This window comes from Gavia stellata, chromosome 4, assembly GCF_030936135.1.
Source record: "Gavia stellata isolate bGavSte3 chromosome 4, bGavSte3.hap2, whole genome shotgun sequence".
Lineage (NCBI taxonomy): Eukaryota > Metazoa > Chordata > Aves > Gaviiformes > Gaviidae > Gavia > Gavia stellata.
Window position 1 is genome coordinate 68235436 of NC_082597.1, and position 20159 is coordinate 68255594.

Sequence of the window (20159 nt, forward strand, 5' to 3'; positions counted from 1 at the left end):
CCCAAGAGTTCCTACAGGAGGGGAGTGTGGGATGCCGCAGTGAGGTCCTGACTGCAAGAAGTGGCCTGCTTGACATGGACAAACTTGCTGGTTTTGGGACGCCTGGGTCTGAGAGCTGGGCCCTGGAAGTCTGATTTTGCCCAGAGCTGCTCTCATGGTTGTTTACTGTACTTGCAGGAGCATAAAGAAGGTCAGAACTTCACCACGGGGGCCAAACGCTGTTCTCAAAACTCTGCTCCCAGGGGATTACTCCAGATTCACCACAGTGTTTCCGAGATCAAAACCAGGCCATAAGGAGCTAATTAAAGTCAGGCTAGTATGAGATTTGATATGGTCAAACCAATACATCCTTCATCTGCATAACTGGACTCCTCTGAGTTACTGGACTTGTCTGGAAAGGCCACTGTGAAACCAGACACTGTTTACCTGAAACGGAAAAATCCAAGCAAACCTCTTTCAAAAATTGTCATGCAGGGGGCTGCTCAGGAGGGTGAGCGGCCCAGGAGTTACTCACTAGGCTGCGTGGTAAAAATTGGCTGAGCAACAAAGCTGTCTGCCTTGCCTGTTGCAGCTAATCAAAACGTAAGTAGAGTGAGGGCCAAGGGCTGGATCTAAGCCCACAGAAGCCAGTGGAAGGGCTCCCATTGGTTTGAAGCCAACGTGGTCCAGAGCAGCTTTGTTTTAAAAATGGAAGAGAACATAAACAGGCACAACTGAGCTCCGACGTTCCCTTGAACCCGGATATCTCCATCTGGAGCAGAGCAGCTAGCTCTGTGTGCTTCAGTGCTCAGGGCTATCATGAGGTCTGAGAAGGACCAAGGGGAAGGAACAGCAAAGGTAGCTGAGGCAGAAAAGATTTACTTGTGACAGGATTTACTTGTGTAAGATATCTATCTATCTATCTATCTATCTATCTATCTATCTATCTATCTTTTTTTTTTCCTGGCCATGAAAAGAGAAGGGTTAAAGCCGATCTTACGGCAGAATTCAAAGGGTCTGTAGAAATGGAATCAGTCTCTTGGTTTCCTTCTGCCCCATAGCATAAGGGAGTTACGCCATTAAATTAAAAAGCATTATTTGTATAAATAAGTCTATCGTGTATGTGCTGGGTAATTTCAGCATAGTTAATTCAATGCTGCAGGAACCAATGATGCAAGTGGCATGTCTGGATTATTTTTTTTCAAGGGTTGGATAATTTTATGACTAATAATAACACTTGCAACTACGCGTGGTAAGAGAAGAGTAATCACAATTTGTGCTGCAGGGCATGAGCTGACTGTTTGCATAGGTCATGAGGACTTTTTTTTTTCCCTCCTAAAGGTACTTTTGAAGGTTGTTTTCTTCTGCCTTTTAAACATTAGATGTTGGCCACTGGTCAAAGGTAGATTATCTGATGGGATGAACCAATGGTCTGATCTGCTAATTACTAAATTCCTACATAAGGCTTTTATTTCCTGCACAGGGAGGTACTGTGCATACACTGCGCCTTTTCAGAGAGACCTTTTTTTGTAAGGCAGAGTTAAAGCACCAACTCTGGTCCCTAATTGAAACCAGCAGCATTCAGTAAGTTTGGACCACATCTGCGTGCTGAGTAGCCCTAGGCGGGCCTCTGCGGTTTCTGTTCCATGCACAGAAACTGTATTTCTGGCAGAAGCTCTTAGAGTTGAGTGAAGAAATTGCAATAAATAGTCTACCATATTTGTTTCACTTTTGTGTGTTTACTCGTGGAACTTCCAGGAGCAGATCAAAATCTCCTCACATGTATTTGTTGTTTAGCAACAGTTCATTGCATGGGCATTGCTTTTTTTTTTTTTCCTCCTGATTTGGCTAAGGCTAGCTCTTTGATGATCCAGGCCTGTTGTGAATGCTTGTAAGAAGTGAATTAAAAATTGGCGCTTTCAAAAAAAACATGGGTTGAAAATATGTTGGGGTTGATTCTTCCAGGGTGGTTCAATCGCCCAGAAACCTGGGAGAAAGCTACCTTAATTACTGGTAAGATGAGTGGTAAAAAGAATCTTATTAATGTTGCTGGTTGTGGCAACTTGGTTTTGCTCTGTTCCTTCCTCTCCTATAGCTGTACAGCTCCATACAAATTGTATACAGCTGTGCACACAAATGAGCAGCTGGGCAGTTTTGACCATTTGGGCAAGATCCCTGGTGGGTGGTGGTTTTTTTTAAAAAGCAAAAAATAACCTGGCTTGTTTATTTAGCTTGTTGTTTGCAGCAGCATCGGTTAGAAAACATCCTTTTGACTTAAAAACTGAGCAAACTGGAGCAAACTATTAGAAGAGAGAAAATGTGGGATACTGTATCACTTCTTTGACTGTAATTGTGGGTGTCTCATGGGGCCCGATTAAAGCCTGTACATCGGGTCGCTGGGCAAGTGTGCTCCACAAAGGCTCCTGCCTTGCTCGCAGTGTTGAAGCAGTTGGGATTTCACCAGGGATTTCGTCTTCCATCTCAGGTTCGCAAGTACCGGTGCCTCCCCAAATCCTGCTCCCACCAATCCATTTGAGTTCAGTGCTACATCTTGTCAGGCTGGGAAGGAGAAAGGACTTCCTTTGCTGTAAGAAGTGTGACCCTACACCATAAGGACATTAGGACTAAGGGTTCCCCCTGGCCCTTGTAGCAGTCAGGCGTCAGCAGGGCCATTTGGTGTCTGTCGCACCCAGCCCTTGCTGGAGCTCTGGGAGTCTGCTGGAACAGTTCAATTGGTACTTTTCTCACGTCTGAGATGGGGAAGTTCTGGGTGGGAAGAATAGCTTATAAATTTTTCTCATATGACAATTATTCTTTTCTCTATCTCATCATTGCTTGTTTTCTTAGCTTTGCCCCAGGGTGAGGGAAGGGTTGTGAAGTCTAATGGGTTTTCATGAGAACAGCCTTTGGCACTGAGCAGGGAAGGACCAGAGAGCGGCAGCTGATTTCTTGGGGGCTATCACGGAGGCACAGGCTGTCCGCGGCCTCTAGATGAAATGCGATGGTGCCTCAAGCTCTGATGGCGTGAGGGGCTGCTGGGGAAGCCCCCTTGGTGGAGGTGTTCTCCAGGGGATTCTGGGCTGGATGGGAGCCCTTGTTGTCCCTCAAGCTGGACCCATCAGGTCTCCACCCAAGGTGCGGGCAGGAGGCTGGGGCAGCTGAGGAAAGCAATGTCTTGGCTTGCTCACCAACCTGCTCAGATGGTGACCTGGCCTGGAGTCAGCCCTGGGGCTTGATGTGGCAGCACCACAGCCTGGCCTGGGTGGGTGCTTGCTCATTGCCTCGGCAGCAGGCGGATTGCTTACAGCCAGAGAAGAGGAGATGAAAGGGAGAGGAGGAACTAGCTATCATTTATTAATTCTATTGGGTTGAGTTTCTTTCCAGTGCTGTAAGACTGAGGCAGGACTTGTAGGCAGCTGATGAAAGAGGAGACAGCTCACCAGGAAACATGAGAGAACTTGAAGGACGAGTCTTGGGAGGGTCACTGGGAGATGGGAAGGTCTGGGTGCTCCCCAAAAACTGTCAGAGGCTGGAAGAGTCTGAGAGGGCAAGGGAATGACGGGGAAAGAAATTAAATAAAAAGCATGGGGAGGCCGACTGAGAAGGGATGGGAGAAACTGGACAGTCATCGTGTTATTGCAGATTTGGTAGAAAACCCCCATGATTTGTTTTCTCTTCTGTGATGTTTCCTGTTTGCTACTAATTTAAATATAGTGTTATGCCTGGGGTGTCTCTCCTGTCATTTGAGCTGTTGCTGGGTGAGAGCTTGCCTATACAGAGACCCTACCACATTGCTAGCATAAGTGAACTCAGGTTTTATGAAGAAGACCTGTAGGAGTTTCCAGGGTTAGCTATGGGATTCAGATTTAGAAGCATCCTAAAAATTTCTGTAGAGTTCAGTGGAAAATTATGCATGCTCCACATGTGTTTTGTAACTTTCTTTAACAGTCTGTAGCAGGGATAAAGTTGCTGATTAAACTCTTCTTTTATTTGAGACAGCCCAAAATAGTTAGAGATGTTCATAAAGGGCATCCCTCTGCAAGGGTCACTTACAGCAGCTGAATGCTTTAGCGACCAGATTTCACCAAGGGTCTGGGACATGCTGTGTGTCTGATCTGGTTTTGTGACAATCATGCTTTTGATGATAGGCAAAGATGCATAAAAAATGTTACTCTGACATTTCCCAATTATGCAAAGTTATAAGCATTTGAAGTTAAATCCAGTGAGGCTTACTTTGCCAGCTTCAGAGCTGGAGAGATGCAGAGATTCCTAGATGAGAAAATTTTTTTCTTTCACTAGAAAGCATTTTTTCTTATTTCTAATGAGGATCAGAGTGCCTAGGGGCCTGATTTTTCTGATAGGACCAGCAGCATTTCTGTAACAAGTCCGTGTGAGCCTGAGTGCGCAGACCCTGTGAATCAGATTCTCCATTCTTGTCATTTTTGGTGGTTTAGAAAGTGAAATAATCGAGCCCTCCAGTACTCTTGGGAAGCAAACAGATTTGTGTTATTCTCACTATCAAATGGTGACTAAAGAACAGTCAAGGAGAGCACGCCGGCATCCAGGACATGCCCAAATTTCACCAACTGTGTGAATACAGTTGCATTTGTGGGCTAACACGTCCCTATTGACAGTGGTGCAGTAACGGCTTGTACTCATTTCATATTTACTCTTCACAATGTTTGTCCTGGTACTTCATCAGTGTTGCCATTAGGATTACTGAATTTTCAAACATCAACACAGCTGCTTTTCAGATAGGGTGAAAGCCCAGCCTTCGCAGTGATGAGATGTCAAAACCAGTGCTGAACGAACACCTAATATTTCAGTCAGTATTGCAAAAAGAGCATGATAAAATTCAGTCAAGCAGTCCAGGTCTTTAAAAGCAGTGTGTGATCAAGTGTGTGATCAATCAAGTGTGTGATATATGTTGTGTGAGTGTCATTCTTGGTGTCAGCTAAAAGGGCGAAGGTGGATGGGAGCCTTGTTGGGCTGTTCTGAAATGGTGCTGTCTCCATTTCATGCGCTACGCCAGGTCTTCCTCCTGGCTTAACTGTCGCCGAGACCCAGGGCAGAGCAGCAAAGAAATTAACCTGGCAGAGGTGAGGAATTTTATTTGTTGACAGTTCACCTGTTAGCATATTGCATCACAGCAGGACTTTTTTGGATGGATAAGCTCCCAGACAATAGGCTGCTGACAATCCCGTTGCATCATTTGGCATCAATTCTCCAAGTAGAAGAGCGTGTCTAACAGTGGCAGTTACGTGTATTATAAAATATAATAGACAAAGCCCTAACATCCTGCAGCAAACAGGATTTAGGTTCTGCTCCAAGTTTTCTCAATCCTGTGAAATGCTGATGTGGTAGCCAGGATATTATTCTGTGGTTGCTTTATTTGAATGAAAAAATTGTTATATCATTAATACAGTAGGGACATGAATAATGAACTTAGCTTACAAGACCTCTCATTATTCCTTCTAGCATTCAGTCTCTTCTCTTTTGCCCCTCCATTCTCATTTTTCAGGATCACAAAGATTTTTGATCATAGACTTGAAACTTGCTGTGGAGAAGGTGGATTTCTAATGGGGAGGTGGAGAGCACAGAAAGACAGAGGAAGGCTCACAGTGATTTTGCAAACTGTGAAGTAGTTAATTGTATTGCTATTTTAGCTTGGGTTCTAAAAAGGCACATGTGTGGCTTGGCTCAAATCCCAGCACTTTCCCTTGAGACTTCTGCTTCCAAGGTACTTACGGACAGATTTTTCAAAAGCAGTGAAGTTGTAAGCTTTTGGGGTTCAGAGCTATCAATGTATTTAGATGACTGGCTGGTTTAAAACTACTTTCACAAATGGTTTTTGCCTTGTGTGGTGAACAGACTTGGAGTTAACTTGGAACAAGGCAAATAACAGCCCTGGACTTCAGGAGAGCAGACTTTGCCATGTTCAGGGACCTGCTTTAAAGAATCCCATGGGAGACAGTCTTAGGGAACAGAAGAATAACCCCATGCCCTGGTACAGGCAGCTTTGCAGGAAAGGACCTTGGGGTCCTCTTGGACAACAAGTTGAACATGCATTAGGTCAGATTGAGGGAGATGATCCTTCCACACTGCTCAGCCCACTGTGTCCAGTTCTGGGCTCCCCAGATGAGAGACATGGACACACTGGAGTGAGTCCTGCCAAGGGCCATGAAGATGATTACAAAACTGGAGCATATGACATACAAGGAGAGGCTGAGAGAGCTGGAGCTGTTCAGCCTGGAGAGGAGAAGGCTCAGGGAGATCTTATCCATGTGTATAAATACCTGATGGGAGGGAGTAAGAAATAAGGAGACAGACTCTTCTCAGTGGCATCTAGGGAAAGGACAGGTGGCAATGGGTGCAAAGCAAGCCAGAGGAAATTCCATTTAAACATAAGAAAAGCTTTTTTTTACTGTAAAGGTGGTCAGACATTAGAACAGGTTGCTAAGAGAAACTGTAGATTCTCTGTCCTTGGAGGTACTCAACACCTGACTGGATGTAGCCCTGCGCAACCTGCTCTGGGTTGGTGACCCTGCTCTGAGCAGGGGTTTAGACTAGATGATTTCCAGAGGTGCCTTCCAACCTCAGCGATTCTGTGTTTTTGTACTAGCATGCAGAAAAAATAGATTGAAAGAGTAATCAAGAATGGACTGCCCTGGGATATTGTGGAGCCTGGGAGGTCACAGGCACACACAGTCCTCATCTCCATCCCAGGAGACACCACGTTAAGAACTTTTCCCATAAAACAGTGTGTGGCATATAAACTGTACTGTAGTGTTTCAGGGCACCAGAGCTGAGGTCTGATGCCCTCCTAACTGTGTAAAACCTGGAACTTTGTGAGTTACTGGGGTCAGAGGCACACAAAGGACAGATGATGAACAACTACTCCTTTGGCAAAATGCAGTAGAGAGGCCAGCTGCTTTCACTCGCCTTCAGTTTTGGCAGAACATGCTAGAAATGGGTATTCTGACATATGTGGTTAAGTTGTATAAGGCAGTACACTCATACCATCACGGAAGGGGAATGAAATTGAACAGTCAGTGGAGCTCAGTAGGAATCACACCATGAGCCTGTGGAAAAGGTCAGTAAAACTTAGCAAAGAGGTTGAGAACAGAGTTTGGATGAAATTTCAGGTCAGCATGTAAATAACCAGTGTCAGATGGCATTTTCATTGCATATTTATTCTGGAGCCAGTGCAGGAATTACTGGCGAGTTTCCTGTACTGAATTACACAAGAGGCGGATTGGACAGTTGTTATGGTTTCATTTGTCCTTAAGTTCATTAGGCACTTGCTGGGTGAGTGCTGGGCAGTAAGAACCCCTCTTCCTTGACATACGGAAATTTCCAATGTGTTGGAAAGAAAACGATAATTTTGCAATCAGTCCTCGCAAGCCACTTCAAGCAGTTGGCAGGGTGATTTTAATGCTCTGGTAGAACGCTGTAGCACAGTTAAATATTCCACTGAAACAGGATAGCTCTGTAAGGCACACTGGCCCAGCTCCAAGGCAGCTAACCTGGCCGTCTCCTTCTGGGTGAAGGATCACCTCCCGGAAGCCCTCAGGAATGCCTGCTAGTGGCAGGGGTTGCTTGTGGAGAAGGGGGGCCCCGCAGCAGCGTTTGGCTGGCCCCTGCAGTCTGGGCTCCAAAAAGTTCAGCTGCATCTCAGCTTGTGAATGGCTCCAGGTATGTTTCCTCTGGGACAAAAGAGTGGTTTCTGTGAACTCCTCCTGCTTCCCACTTTCTTAGTAATTTTTGTCAAGTGTGTTGCACAGGCTGGTTTGAGACCCAAAGCAGGACATTGACATAGGATTTAGTCAAGAAAGAAGAGAAACAACATTTCAGAAGTTGGTATTTTGGAATTATGTCATTGGTCAAGAGCTCTGTAAAGAGAGTTTACACAATCCTGATTCTTCCCCGTAGCAACCCCTGTTGTGTAAATAAAGCCAGCCCAGAAGCAAGCGTCTGTGCTTTGCAGCTTTTCCCATTGCACGGCATACGTTTGCTCAGAGGCAGGATGCCCGAAGGGAGGACTGGCGGCTTCTTTCGTCCATGTGAATTTTGAGCCTGTCTTGTGGAGGAGCTCAAGCGTGCTCTTGCCCCCTTAGTACTCAGAGGCTTGATACGGTCTTTAAGACATAGGTGTATAGGATTTTCCGTAACATATCAAACCATTAGTCCATCTTGCATGTTTGTCTGCCCTAACTAGCAGTTGGTATTTGATGATGATTCAGAGGAAATCAGTGTTACAAATCGCACCTTTGCTAAATAGAGATGGTGGTGTTGGGTTGAGAGGCGCATGCACAGTTCCTCCACAAAGAGAGATGAAGGCTGGCGTTTAGGGTTAGAGGCCAAATGAAGCTTTGGGCTTAGATTTGATGTTGTCAGCATCTGATGAGAAATTTCAGACGTTCTTGAAGAATATCCTGAAATTCCAGTTGCTTTTTGCTGCCATTTTAATCAACATTTGATCATATGCAAACCTGAACCAGAAGCTGTAGTTTTGAATTTTGAATCAGAATCGTGGAAGTAAACTTGTACACAGGGATTGCATCCAAGTTCCTGAAATTCTTGGAGTAGTTTTAGAGCCTCATCCAAAACCCATTAACGTTAATAGAAGGACTTCATCTGACTCAAAATTCAGTCATCAAATTGTTTCTAATCTGACGTACCTAGAAAGCAACACCAAAGCAGTACTGCAAGCACTGTACTGTCAGTTCTTCTTTGCTATTTGGAAGACTTGTTATATTTCTCTGGTTTCTGATATTTATCAGTACGCCTGCTTTTGTTCCTCCTCAGCATAGCTGTCAGATAACTGTTGTGTTGTCCCACATTTAGGGGTCTCTCTGTCTTCAGGGCTTTGTTTGGTGTCAGAGCAGGGCATCCCACGCAGAGCCCTGGGAAGACCAGTCATTCTGCTACCCTCAAGAACATCGGCAAATGAAAATAATTTCAACAAATCATACCGTATTTCTGGAGTGGCCTTCAAGACTGTGGGTTTAGCTCGATTCCTTGCCTCGAGGTTGGGTCAACCCTACCTGCACCGTTTCTGGCCGATGTTTGTCCAGCCTGTTCTTTATCTTAATTCCTCTCTTCCTTTAGTCTCGTCCCTAGGCTGCCTCCAGTCACCACTGAAACCGATAGTGTAGGGTAGTAATTTTGTCGCAATGCTCACAGAGACTGTGGAAACAATACATTTCAGTGGGAGTGAATTACTGCCTTTGAGGGGAATTCAGGGGAAGAAAATTGCTACAGCAGCTTTAAGCAAAATGGCAAATAGAAACGGCAAGTAGAGAAATAAATAAGGTATGGGTTTTTTTTCATGGAAGCAGTGGATGACGTTTTCTACAGCACAAAGTTCCACAGAACTTGACTGAAAATCAAGCTGGAAGCAGGTTATTTTGGGAATGCTGCATCTACATGGAAGTGGCAAGCTGTTGAGTCTTTAGGAAAATCCCCACCCAAGATAAAAGAAATAATGCATTAGCTATGTTCGGTAAAGCGGTAACAAATGCTGAATTGAAGGTCTATTATACAGTTGATGTTCGGCTTCATGTCCTAGACAGCTCCTGTATAAAAAAAGTCTCTTGGAAAGCTCTTTGAGCAGTCTGTGTGCTGCAGTGTTTGGATCAGTTGAGAAAAATGCACTTACCAAAGCTTTCTGAAAGCTGCGTGGATGACCTTGTTGAACTTTCTTGGGCACAGTCTTGTTGCAAAAAGAAAAACAGATGTCAAAGACTGCTGAGCATAGAATTGCCATTTTCTTTCTTTATTTGTTTTTGCAGGTATCTCCCTGTGCTCAGGGGAAGGAAGCCGCATACATATGTTGCCTTCATTGCGTTTATTCAGATACCATGGACATCAAAGCAACAGATCGGTTCATGGTTGAAAGCATTTAGAAACATGCTTCTTTTTGCAAGAAGTCCTTACTGCTGTTAATGGTGATGCTGTACATACGAATAAAAGTGGGCAGGCAGCCTCCCAGGTCTGTCTCCGAGCACAGTGCGTATGATTTGCTGCACTGAGCTGGTGATATATGGAGGCAAACGTTAGTTTTAATTAACTTGTTACCACAGTAGAACAGGCCTTTATTGCCTCTGGTGTCTCTAAGGGCATGGTTTCACCGGTGCCTCCAGATGAAGGGGAGAGTGCCAGGAATACCACTTTCAGTGATCATAACCAGGTGGAACATCTGCTTTTCTTGCTAAAGTCACCTTGAGGGCCAGCTAGGAATTTTTGAAGTTGTTATTTTATTTTTATTTAAGTAAAAAAAAGGCAGGGTTGCAGAGTGAGTCAGCAGTTGAGGATGTGGTCACTGGGAGTGAACTGGTAGAAACCCATGTGGATGTTCCAGGATTAAAGGTATTTTTGTTCCAAAAATAATGTCAGACATTACTGTTTACCCAAAAAAAGAGTGGGGGAAAAAAAGCAAAGCATGAAACTGGAGTCCACAAAGTAGCAAATTATTTTGATCTTAAAAGCAGGAGTAAAAATGAAAACTTAGACTTGTATCAACACCTGATTCTGTGCCTTTCTGTCAACCTGCCAGTTCTTCCAAGCGCTACAAGTATTGTAGTTCAAGCAAGCCAAACATCTTGATCTCCCATCAGTAAATGCTTTGATGCAAATCCCATGTTTTAAAGACAGTGACTGGCAAAAACCTGGCTTGGTAAGCGCAATACCATGATGTGAACTACTCAAATACCCTTAATCTTGGTATGACGGGAAGCAGCTCTTTTTAACACCGGCTGTGGCTGTTTAGAGAAATCTATTGCTCTGCATGAAGAATGTAAAAAGTGAGAGACTGTTTGCTTTTGATGGCTGTATCTTACGATGAGGCAGATACAGAGTCAGACTGCGTGCAGCTCAACATGTTGGGGATAAGCACACCCTAATTGCAGGACAACTGCCAAGCGTTCTATAAATTAAAGAGTTGAACTTGCCAGCAGTTAATGATTTTAACTGCACAGCTATTATGGCCATAATGTTGAAAACATATTTTATTATTTAAAAGCTTCTACATGCGTTTTGTGTGGTTAAGATGATCCGTGGATTACTGCGAAATAGTAGCAGAATAGAAAGCATTTCTCCCCCCTTTGCTGTGGAAGTTAGAAGTGCCAAAATCATGGTCTTATGTTCCTAAAAGCAGCAGTAGGTGCTCTTCTTCTCAGGCTTCATTTGAGTAAGTGTTGCCTCCTGCCCTGGTCTTTCCTCTTCCCCAATCTAATCCTTAAGGGCCGCTTAGCACAATTTAGCAGAGGTGGAAGAGAGGAAGATGAGGAGGCATTAAGTTGCATGGCCGGAGAGGTTTGGATGGGCAGGAGAGGACATGTCTCCTTTGCTCAGGGCCCCTGTTGGCTGTAATTGCCCCAGGCAGGGGATTACAGCTGGGCAGCCAAAGCTGCCCTCTGTGGCTGGGCACCTCAGCTGGCTGCAGGTCGTAGCCGCCCTTCCATGCTGGTGTCGGCTCCTGAACTTCCTCTGCCTTCAGCTTGGCAAGTGCAGATAAACAATAGTTTGCAATTGTTTTACTCTAGCACACACTAGGTTGAAACAGAGGCATTTCTGGAGCTGACCTACAAGCTTAGCCCCATAATTTTGAACGATAGTGCAACCAGCAGCAACATTATGGGCTTTCTTACTCAAATCCAGCAATGTATCTCCACAGGCATATCCTCGTTGAGCTTTCAGAAGGCAGGCAATATTTGCCAGATAATCTTGTGGCATAGGTGGATTTCATGATTTAACTAGGGCAATGGAAAATTTTAGTGGCAGAAGCAAGATTTGAATTTTATCTTCCACAAAACAGGTTAGTGCCCTAGCCATTGCTTATCAGTTCCTCCCTTCCTGTATGAAATACATTTCCTATACCTAGAGGGCAACAGCAGCAAGGTATTATTTGGTGGGTGAGTCTGGAAGTAAGACTGCATGAGTGCCCTAGGTAGTTACATCTGCTCATTTTTCTCTGATTCCTGAGTGCAGTGCTCTGCCTTTTCCTTTGTCATATTGATGTACTTTTAATGTTCTGCAACTTACTGTCAGAGTTTTCAAACTCACAGCAAAGCCTGCAAACTCACAGCAAAGCCATGCAGTTTCACAAAGCAATGAATCAGAGTTGTAACTGGAGGAAGAATGGAGTAATTTATGTCTGCACACACGGTCTCTAACTTGTGATTTATCCCTGGAGGAGGTAAGCAATCATATTTGCAGGGTTCTGCGCTAACCAGAAATGGAAAGGTTTGTAGGGCTCCCTCTGTAACACCAGGTTTCTTAACTTCTTGAATCCTTTTAACTCCAAGAGTGTTGTTCTGATTGTGATCGGAGGGCAAGGAGTTTACTCTTTTCTGCTTATGCCTTTGACTGACTTAAATAAGTAACCAGAGAGACTCTCTTGGCCCAGCTCTACCCTTGAATGATAGTTTTGGTAGCTTCTCTGGTGCCCTGTCTGTGATTCATGACTTGACCTAACCTTCAGTCACCCTTATGGCCAGAAACCATTGGCTGTTTCTTTTCACTTTATCCTTCCTCCACATCTCTGTTTTTAGGAGGTCAGTTTACACCTCATCTTTATGCTTTGTACGCTTGGTGTCATGGAGCTGCATACATGTGTGTGTGGTAGACCAGGAGGTGGGTGTTGCTTCCCCTGCAGCGTGGCACTAGCAGTAGGGGTTTGTTCTGGACAGAGTGCGTGAAAGGCATGTCAGACTCTAAATACGCTCTTCCCCCGAGCATGACACAGTGCTGCCTTGTCCAGGTGACAAGGAGATGGCCACTATCAGGCTGCAGCCACGAAACCATGCTGCCTGGGGTGCACAGCACAGCGTGGCAGCTTGTCCCCATGATCTCACTGGCCAGAAGTATTTGGTTGCTGGACCACAACCTCACTGTCTATGACACCCAGTGTCATGTGGCGGCGTGAAAGCACTCCCAGTGCACTGCCTATGTGAGTGGGGTATAATCTAAATGAGAGTAACTGGGGCAGGTGGTATAGTTGAGGTTTGTGTTCGGGGAAGGAGGCTTGATGCATGTGTATGTGAGAGACTGCAAATAGCTCCCTGACTTGAGCTCCTATGTCACGTTCAGTTTCAAGCAGCCTTCCCCAGCATCTTTTGGACTAGTATGTTTGCAAGGCACCTAATGGTAATATTTGGGGGTATTGGATACCACACCTGCATACCTGTTCAGCCAGGAATAATACTGGGAAAGATCTCAAATGACATTGAAGTCCTGTGGGTTAACAGCAAGTTGAAAAATATCAAGAGGAGAAGTAAGACTGTCCAAGAGAGGGTTAAAACATCATGCCATATTGAAGGGTCTGTCGGGTAATGAAGAACAAAACCCTGCTTCACACCTGCCAGTTTTTTCTTGCTCTGTCCTGCACAAAAGAGGAGGAGGACGATCTTGGATCAGAAGGAAAATGTTTTTTTTCTGCAAACTAACCCGTGGACCTACTGTTCCCTGAGGCTGCTGAGTGAAATCATTTAGCAGGGTTACAAAAGGGCTGGATAGCATGTGGGCATTAATATCATTTGCAGCTATGTAAGCAGCAGTTAACAACAGCAGAGTAATCAAATCTCATCCTTTAGAGGGGAAGCTGATCACCTGAGTGGGTCTGGGATTTCCCCCATGCGCAATTGCCAGGTACCTTCACAGGCTGATTGAAACGTCGAGTGCTGGCTGGGGCCAGGGGCACAGACAGTGACTTGATGGATCTAATCTCCGAACAGACAGAGCAGCTCTGGTCACGCTTCTGCCCCGAGGCCTGATAGCTCCCCGGGTACTGCTATCTGTTATCTCTGGCTGTGGCCTTCTGCTTTTTTAATTTTTTTTTTTTTCTTCCCTCTTGAGCTGGGCTTCAAGTGCATTGCTCTGGCAGAGTCATAACTGCTGGATGAGATCTCCCCATCTCTACTTGCTGTTCCTGCAGCTTCCTTTGCTGACTTTTAACCTGAGAGCAGTAAAAACCATAGCTGAGAAGAGGCAGACATGGCTGTGGGCCCTGACCAGACCCAAGGCAAGAGACATCTTCATCTTATTTCCTCTTGTTACAGCTTTTCTGTCCCTTAACAGTTGGTCCACTGGCCCTGTAGGCAACTGGCTCCGGACCGGCTGCCTCTTGTGGGGGTTTCTGCTGTAGGATGCAGCACCTGTCTCAGCCTCCTCTTCAGCCTCTTTTCCTTTTCTTTGAGTCCACCTGCCTCTATTTCCAGAAGCAAGCTCAAGTCCTGAGGGCTTCCCATCTCAGATCCAGAGGGGCAGCTGAGGCTCAGCCCCAGTGGGCACTGGGGCCCTCAGCAGACAGCTGCCAGCCTGCCTGAGGGGAATAGGAAGAAAAAGGACCCCTTTTCTCTGAAGAAGAACCACCTCCACGTTTCTGGGCGGTGGCTGATCCCTATGAGGCTTGAACCTTGGACCACCGGTGCACAAAAGTACAAAGAAAGGTGGATCTCTGCTTGTAGAAGGGAGGTAGGCCAAGTGTCTGGCTGTATGAGGTTTGATAAGGCCAAGTTCCAGGTCCTGCACTCGGGTCACAACAACCCCATGCAACGCTACAGGCTTGGGGATGAGTGGCTGGAAAGCTGCCCTGCAGAAAAAGACCTCGAGGTGTTGATCGACAGCCAGCTGAATATGAGCCAGCAGTGTGCCCAGGTGGCCAAGAAGGCCAACGGCATCCTGGCCTGTATCAGAAATAGTGTGGCCAGCAGGAGTAGGGAGGTGATCGTGCCCCTGTACTCGGCCCTGGTGAGGCCGCACCTCGAATCCTGTGTTCAGTGTTGGGCCCCTCACTACAAGAAGGGCATTGAGGTGCTGGAGCGTGTCCAGAGAAGGGCAACGAAGCTGGTGAGGGGTCTGGAGCACAAGTCTTATGAGGAGTGGCTGAGGGAGCTGGGGTTGTTCAGTCTGGAGAAGAGGAGGCTGAGGGGAGACCTTGTTGGTCTCTACAACTACCTGAAAGTGGGTTGCAGAGAGGTGGGTGTTGGTCTCTTCTCCCAAGTGACAAGTGATAAGACAAGAGGAAATGGCCTCAAGTTGCGCCAGGGGAGGTTCAGGCTGGATATTAGGACAAATTTCTTTACTGAGAGAGTGGTGAGACACTGGAATAAGCTGCCCAGGGAAGTGGTGGAGTCACCATCACTGGAGGTGTTCAAGGAACGTGTGGACGAGGCATCGTGGGACATGGTTTAGTGGGCATGGTGGTGTTGGGTTGATGGTTGGACTTGATGATCTTGCAGGTCTTTTTCAACCTTAATGATTCTGTGATTCTGTGAGAATGTCCTGGAGGTTGGAGTGAGGATAAAAAACCACAATTCGGGTGCGCTTTGCGCAAAAGCCCTGTCATTACCATGAATCTGTCTGCCTTTCTGCCCTTCCACAGTGCCTTTGAGAACATCTCCTTGCTCATCAGGTCCCTCTTGGCACAAAATCATACAAATCTCCCCGACCACCGTGCTCTGAAGCCAGCTGCACTGTCGCAGGCAGGGATGGTGAAGGGGCAGGTCTGACGTCACACTGCGCATGGTATAACTGCAGGTCGCTGGAAGCGTGCGTGCTGCTCTACCCTGGCTACAGTGGCATCCCCCTCCCTGGGAGTCTGCTGTGGTGCTTGCGTGGCCAGCAGCCAGCTCGGCTCTGCTGGCTGGCCCAGCAGAAAACCATGTGCCTTTCTTTCCTCTGGGCTGGATTTTTGGGTGAATCACTGCCCTGAACCATCCTTTGTGTCCTTGGGGAAGCTGGTCCTGATGCCAAGGAGGGGGAGTATGTGGCAGCAAGGCTGGCTGCTGCTTCTGGCAAGCTGTGCCTGCATCAGGGTTGCCTTCTTTGGAGGTGTTTGGGGTAAAAAAATAGCCTTGGAAAACAACCAGTGTGCTATGGGAAGTGCTTTGGGAAGTGATGCCCAGAAGGAGAAAGGCCAGGAGCTGGCTGGTGCATCTGTCTGACAGGCTAATGGCAACAAAGCCTGGCCCAACATCTTCAGCTATTCACCTGGCTGTGGGACAGGCTCTTCCCAAGCCTTTGATTTCTGCCTTTACAGTTTTTTTGCCTTTTCTCATCCTAACCAGAACTGGTTTTGTAGAGGGGCTGGAGCAAAACCATCAAAGCTAATAGTTCTGGCATTCCCTCTCAGTAATACTGAAGTGTTTGCTGAGGTATTTTAGTTCCTGCCCACTGCTTTTTTCTAGGCGTATTCTTGTTGACTTTAAATAGCCATCAAGAAAGTACTCTAGCCAGCTGGGCTGCTGAGCAGTGCTCATGGAGAGCTTGAGGATGGGCTGAACCTCTGGTAGACCACCTCGCTCTGCTGCTTTTGAGACAGAGCAGTGGATGTAGCCGCAGGACTTTGCTCTCCAGCTGTCTCGCAGGAGGGGATACCTGCAAGGCAGTATCTTGAATCCTGTAACATATGCTGGGGAGAAAACCTTCCCTGTGTCCTCAGTCAGCAGTTGGCCTCAGCGGGTCTTCTGGCTACAGGAGGCTGGAGGAGCTCTGTCTCTTTTCTGTAGCTCCTTCCCTCCTCCTAGTGAGGAACACACAGGCAAAGCCAGGTTCTTCTCCAGGGGTGACCCACGGAGATCCCTAGGGAAAAGCCAGTCTTCTGGAGAGGAACTGGAGCGCCAAGAACTTTCTCTGAGGGGAGTGTTTATGCTATTATTTTCTGAAAATCATTTCCTACCATGTTGGGGAATTAGCCTGCCAAAGTACAAACTACCCAGCAAGGAAATCACTACCTCCAGATTAATTCCTAGCTATTTTGTCTCTTCTGTGTTTGGCTGATGTAAGTGTTAGGTAAATATTTGTACAACACAGAGAATTGTCCCCCTTTCTTCTCTTTTCCAAGGGTCAGAGAAATGTCAGCCCTTGGCACTTGTGTGCAGTCAGGCTTCTGTGTTTGCTGGGAGGCGGGCTCCGTGCCAGCCGTGCGCAGGAACCGAAGTGCAGACGAGCCCGGGAGTTGCCGTGGTGGAGCAGCCGGGGCAGCCGGCTGTGGCGGCCAGCATCTTCTTCCCAGGAGAGGCTGGTTCCTGACGCTTTGTCCTGAGCTTATTTCTCAAAGCAGTGAAGTCCTGAGTTTAACAGGGAAACCAAATAATCTCTCTTCCACACAAAAGAAAAAAATCTGCTTCTGTTGGTGTCCTCCCTCAGTGAATCTCCAGGAGTGAACCGACTTTTATCCCTGTTTTTTTATTTTATTCCTGTTTTTTTATTTTATTCCTGTTTTACTTGGTTCCTTTCTTATTTAGCCAGTCCCACTCTTCTAGCTCTCTCCTCTGGAAAAAAGCGTGCTCCCATCTCCCACGAGTACAACGAGCCCTCGAAGTAGTGAGTGCTGAATTTCATGTGAACTACAAAGTCTGTTTCAGTCCCATTGTAAGTGGGGCCATGTGTCCAGCTGCAGGACATTCAGAAACAGTGGTTCCTGCCTTGTTGCTCTGAACCAGTTGTGCGTTATTTTATGTGAAAGCACAGGAATTTCTCCTTTCCCATGACAGTCAGTCCCTGAAGCACGAGATGTGCTTAGCTGCATTAATCAGTAGATTACTCGCCTGGAGTGTCTGACTGAAAAATCTTCTGCAGAAGATAAATATCAATGTTGGTATTTTTAATAATTAAACCCATAGCTTCAGATCAGAATCTGGGAGTGGGAAGACCTAGATCAGAAATTTGTGGCTGTTCAGCATCTAACAGGGCCTGAATGAAACCCACACATGTAAGCTAACACTCATGTCAGGAAAGCAGGACACCCTAGTTGCCTCTGAATCTTGTTTCTCAGTTGCATTTCTGACTACTTGCTTTCACATTTTCCATATCTCTTGCACTTTCTTTTCATGAGTTGTCCTGTTTTTTTCACCACATCATAGGAGGCAGCTTCAACGTCTTCACTTTGTGCTCACCTCTGCCAGACTCTGCAGCACCCGGATTCAGGAGCAAGTAGAGACAGAATTTTGCAACCCTGTTTGTAGGTGCAATAACAGGCCAAGAGCTTAGCACAGCCAGGGAGGAGGATCTGTGAAAGGGTCATTTGTGAATTCTAGTTCCTGGGGTAGTTTTAGGTTTGCCTTGGCCTCTACATAGCTCAGAGATGTTTTAGAACTGACCTAAGTCATGTGGCTTGTAAATGCCTCCTCTGAAGCAAACTGATGGAGCATGCTCCTACTTAAGCCACAGTGTGTCTCCTGTGCTGCTGGGATGGGTGGGTAGGGTGAAGAAGACAGTAAAGTTAGAAGTTTCCCCAGCAGTGGGCTGTGCTGCCCGCTCAGAGCACGTCCCGGCCACTTCTGGCTGCAGGGCCAGTGCAAAGGGCTCAGACCATTCATCTCAATGCTCAGGCTTGAAGCTCTCGGGATGGTTCCCTTTACATACCAAGGCAGCCAACTTCTCTGGACCTCCTAGAGCTTTGAGGATGATTTCCATTTTTAAAGAAAATGGGCAAAGAGTCTGGGTCTGCTCCCTGGTACGTGGATATTGAGCTGGTCCACCACCAGCCTGGGAGAAGCAAGTGCTCACAGAGGTTTTGGCACTTGTGCTCTTCACAATTAAGCTGTCGTGCGGTGTGGGCACAGCGCTGAGCTGCTGGCAGTTACTGACTCATTGCCAAAATATTTAGCAGATCTGAAAACCAGATAGCGTGAGCCACCATAACACTGCTGGGAGCCATGAACTCTGCTCACCAGCCCTGTCTTGTTAGTGATATGGATGGTGGTTACGGAGCGCTACAAGGTTATGCTACATCTGCTCATCTTTGTCCCTCCTAAACTCAGGAGGCCAACGGAGTTGTAGAAGGAAACAAAGAATGATCTTGGCTCCTGGATCGAGCAGTCTGGGAGGGGAAGGGGTGTCAAATGAAGTTGCCTTGAACCTGGAGGCTGACTTCACTTCAACAGGGACGTCCTTAACCGCATCACTGCTAATATTTTAGGCATTACAGCTGAATGTCCCATCAGGTGCATTCTTTGCCATAATTTCCTTCAAGAAAAGAAGATTGAAAGCTTTTATAGTGCAAATAGGCGCATTCAGAATAATATTCTTTTGATGGTTAAACTAATTAGTAATCTGGTTATTGTCTTACATATTTTTCTTTGGGTTTGCTAGTTAAAAAAAATTTATATTCTGTAGTTTGACCCATGGGATTATCTGAGGGATCTACAAAGAGGTTCCCAGTCCTGTGGTGATTAATGAAATCTCTGACATGTATTTTAGAACTATGATGAATCTTTAATATAACAAATTAATAAGGAGGGAAGAGCTTTTAAGAAAGACAAAGGCAATTTCTCTCTCTGTGTCGGTCTGCCAACTCTGAGTAATGTAAACAACTCCTGGTCTCTGCTGTATCGTTCCACAGTGTTAGAGGTTTCTCAACCTTGAAAAGGACCAGTTTATTCTGGTAGCTGCTGCAGCTTCTTTTTTTAGCCTGTACTCTGACATCTCTTTCTGTTTCCTCTGCGCAGGATACGAAAGCTGGAGGGAGTTGGCTAAGGCTCTGGCAGACACGAATGTCCCAGGTGGGGACCCAAGCCTTCAGTTTTACTATCCGCAGAAGCTGGGACACCAGGTGAGGAGGCTTGGGATGTCTTCTGAATGTTTAGAAGGGCAGACCTTCCTTTCTGATGCTGGCCCCAAGAGACAGCTCTCTCTTCACACAGGAAAGAGAGCATGCCACAGGGCAAAATCTGAGCTGACTCACAGCAATGTGAATGTACAATGATTCCACTGTAGTCAATTAAGTTATTTTAGAAGTACTAAGCCGCAGCGGTGGGCTGAAGCTGGCTGGGTATGTGGTACAGGAAGGTAGCACTAAGCAAGATGGAAGCAGAAATGAAAGGTCAGGAGAGAGTTTGTAGCTCTCTAATGAAGCACATCTTGTTGCTGTTGCCTGAAGGAAGCGTTGGAAGAACTATTGCTTGGACCTTTTGAAACAAGGATGGGCCAAAATAAAAAAGGGAGAATGACCGAAGTTTTAGCTCTGTGCTAGCAAACAGTTATAAAGGGCCAGTATCCTTTCCCCTCAGTAGCTCACCATGGAAATTTGTTGTCAAAAAAGTCAGAGAGCATTTTCACCCCACTACGGCAGTGATAGCCGTCCTGTCCTTTGGAAAGGAAGCTTGGGAACTTGCTTTTTTCTCACATGTTCTTGAGCCATCTTGTGTAGGTGTCAGTGCTGGGTCATTTATTAG

At 46.2% G+C, this 20159-nt stretch overlaps 1 protein-coding gene across 1 annotated transcript in view; it reads left to right on the forward strand.

Annotated features, from left to right (window-relative positions):
• B4GALNT3 (beta-1,4-N-acetyl-galactosaminyltransferase 3) overlaps positions 1-20159 on the forward strand; it is a 65916-nt gene that overhangs the window by 22980 nt on the left and 22777 nt on the right. Inside the window, exon 2 of the mRNA XM_059816755.1 lies at positions 19434-19537. Within this exon, the coding sequence (XP_059672738.1) occupies positions 19434-19537 (104 nt within the window). The remainder of the gene's footprint in view (positions 1-19433; positions 19538-20159) is intronic.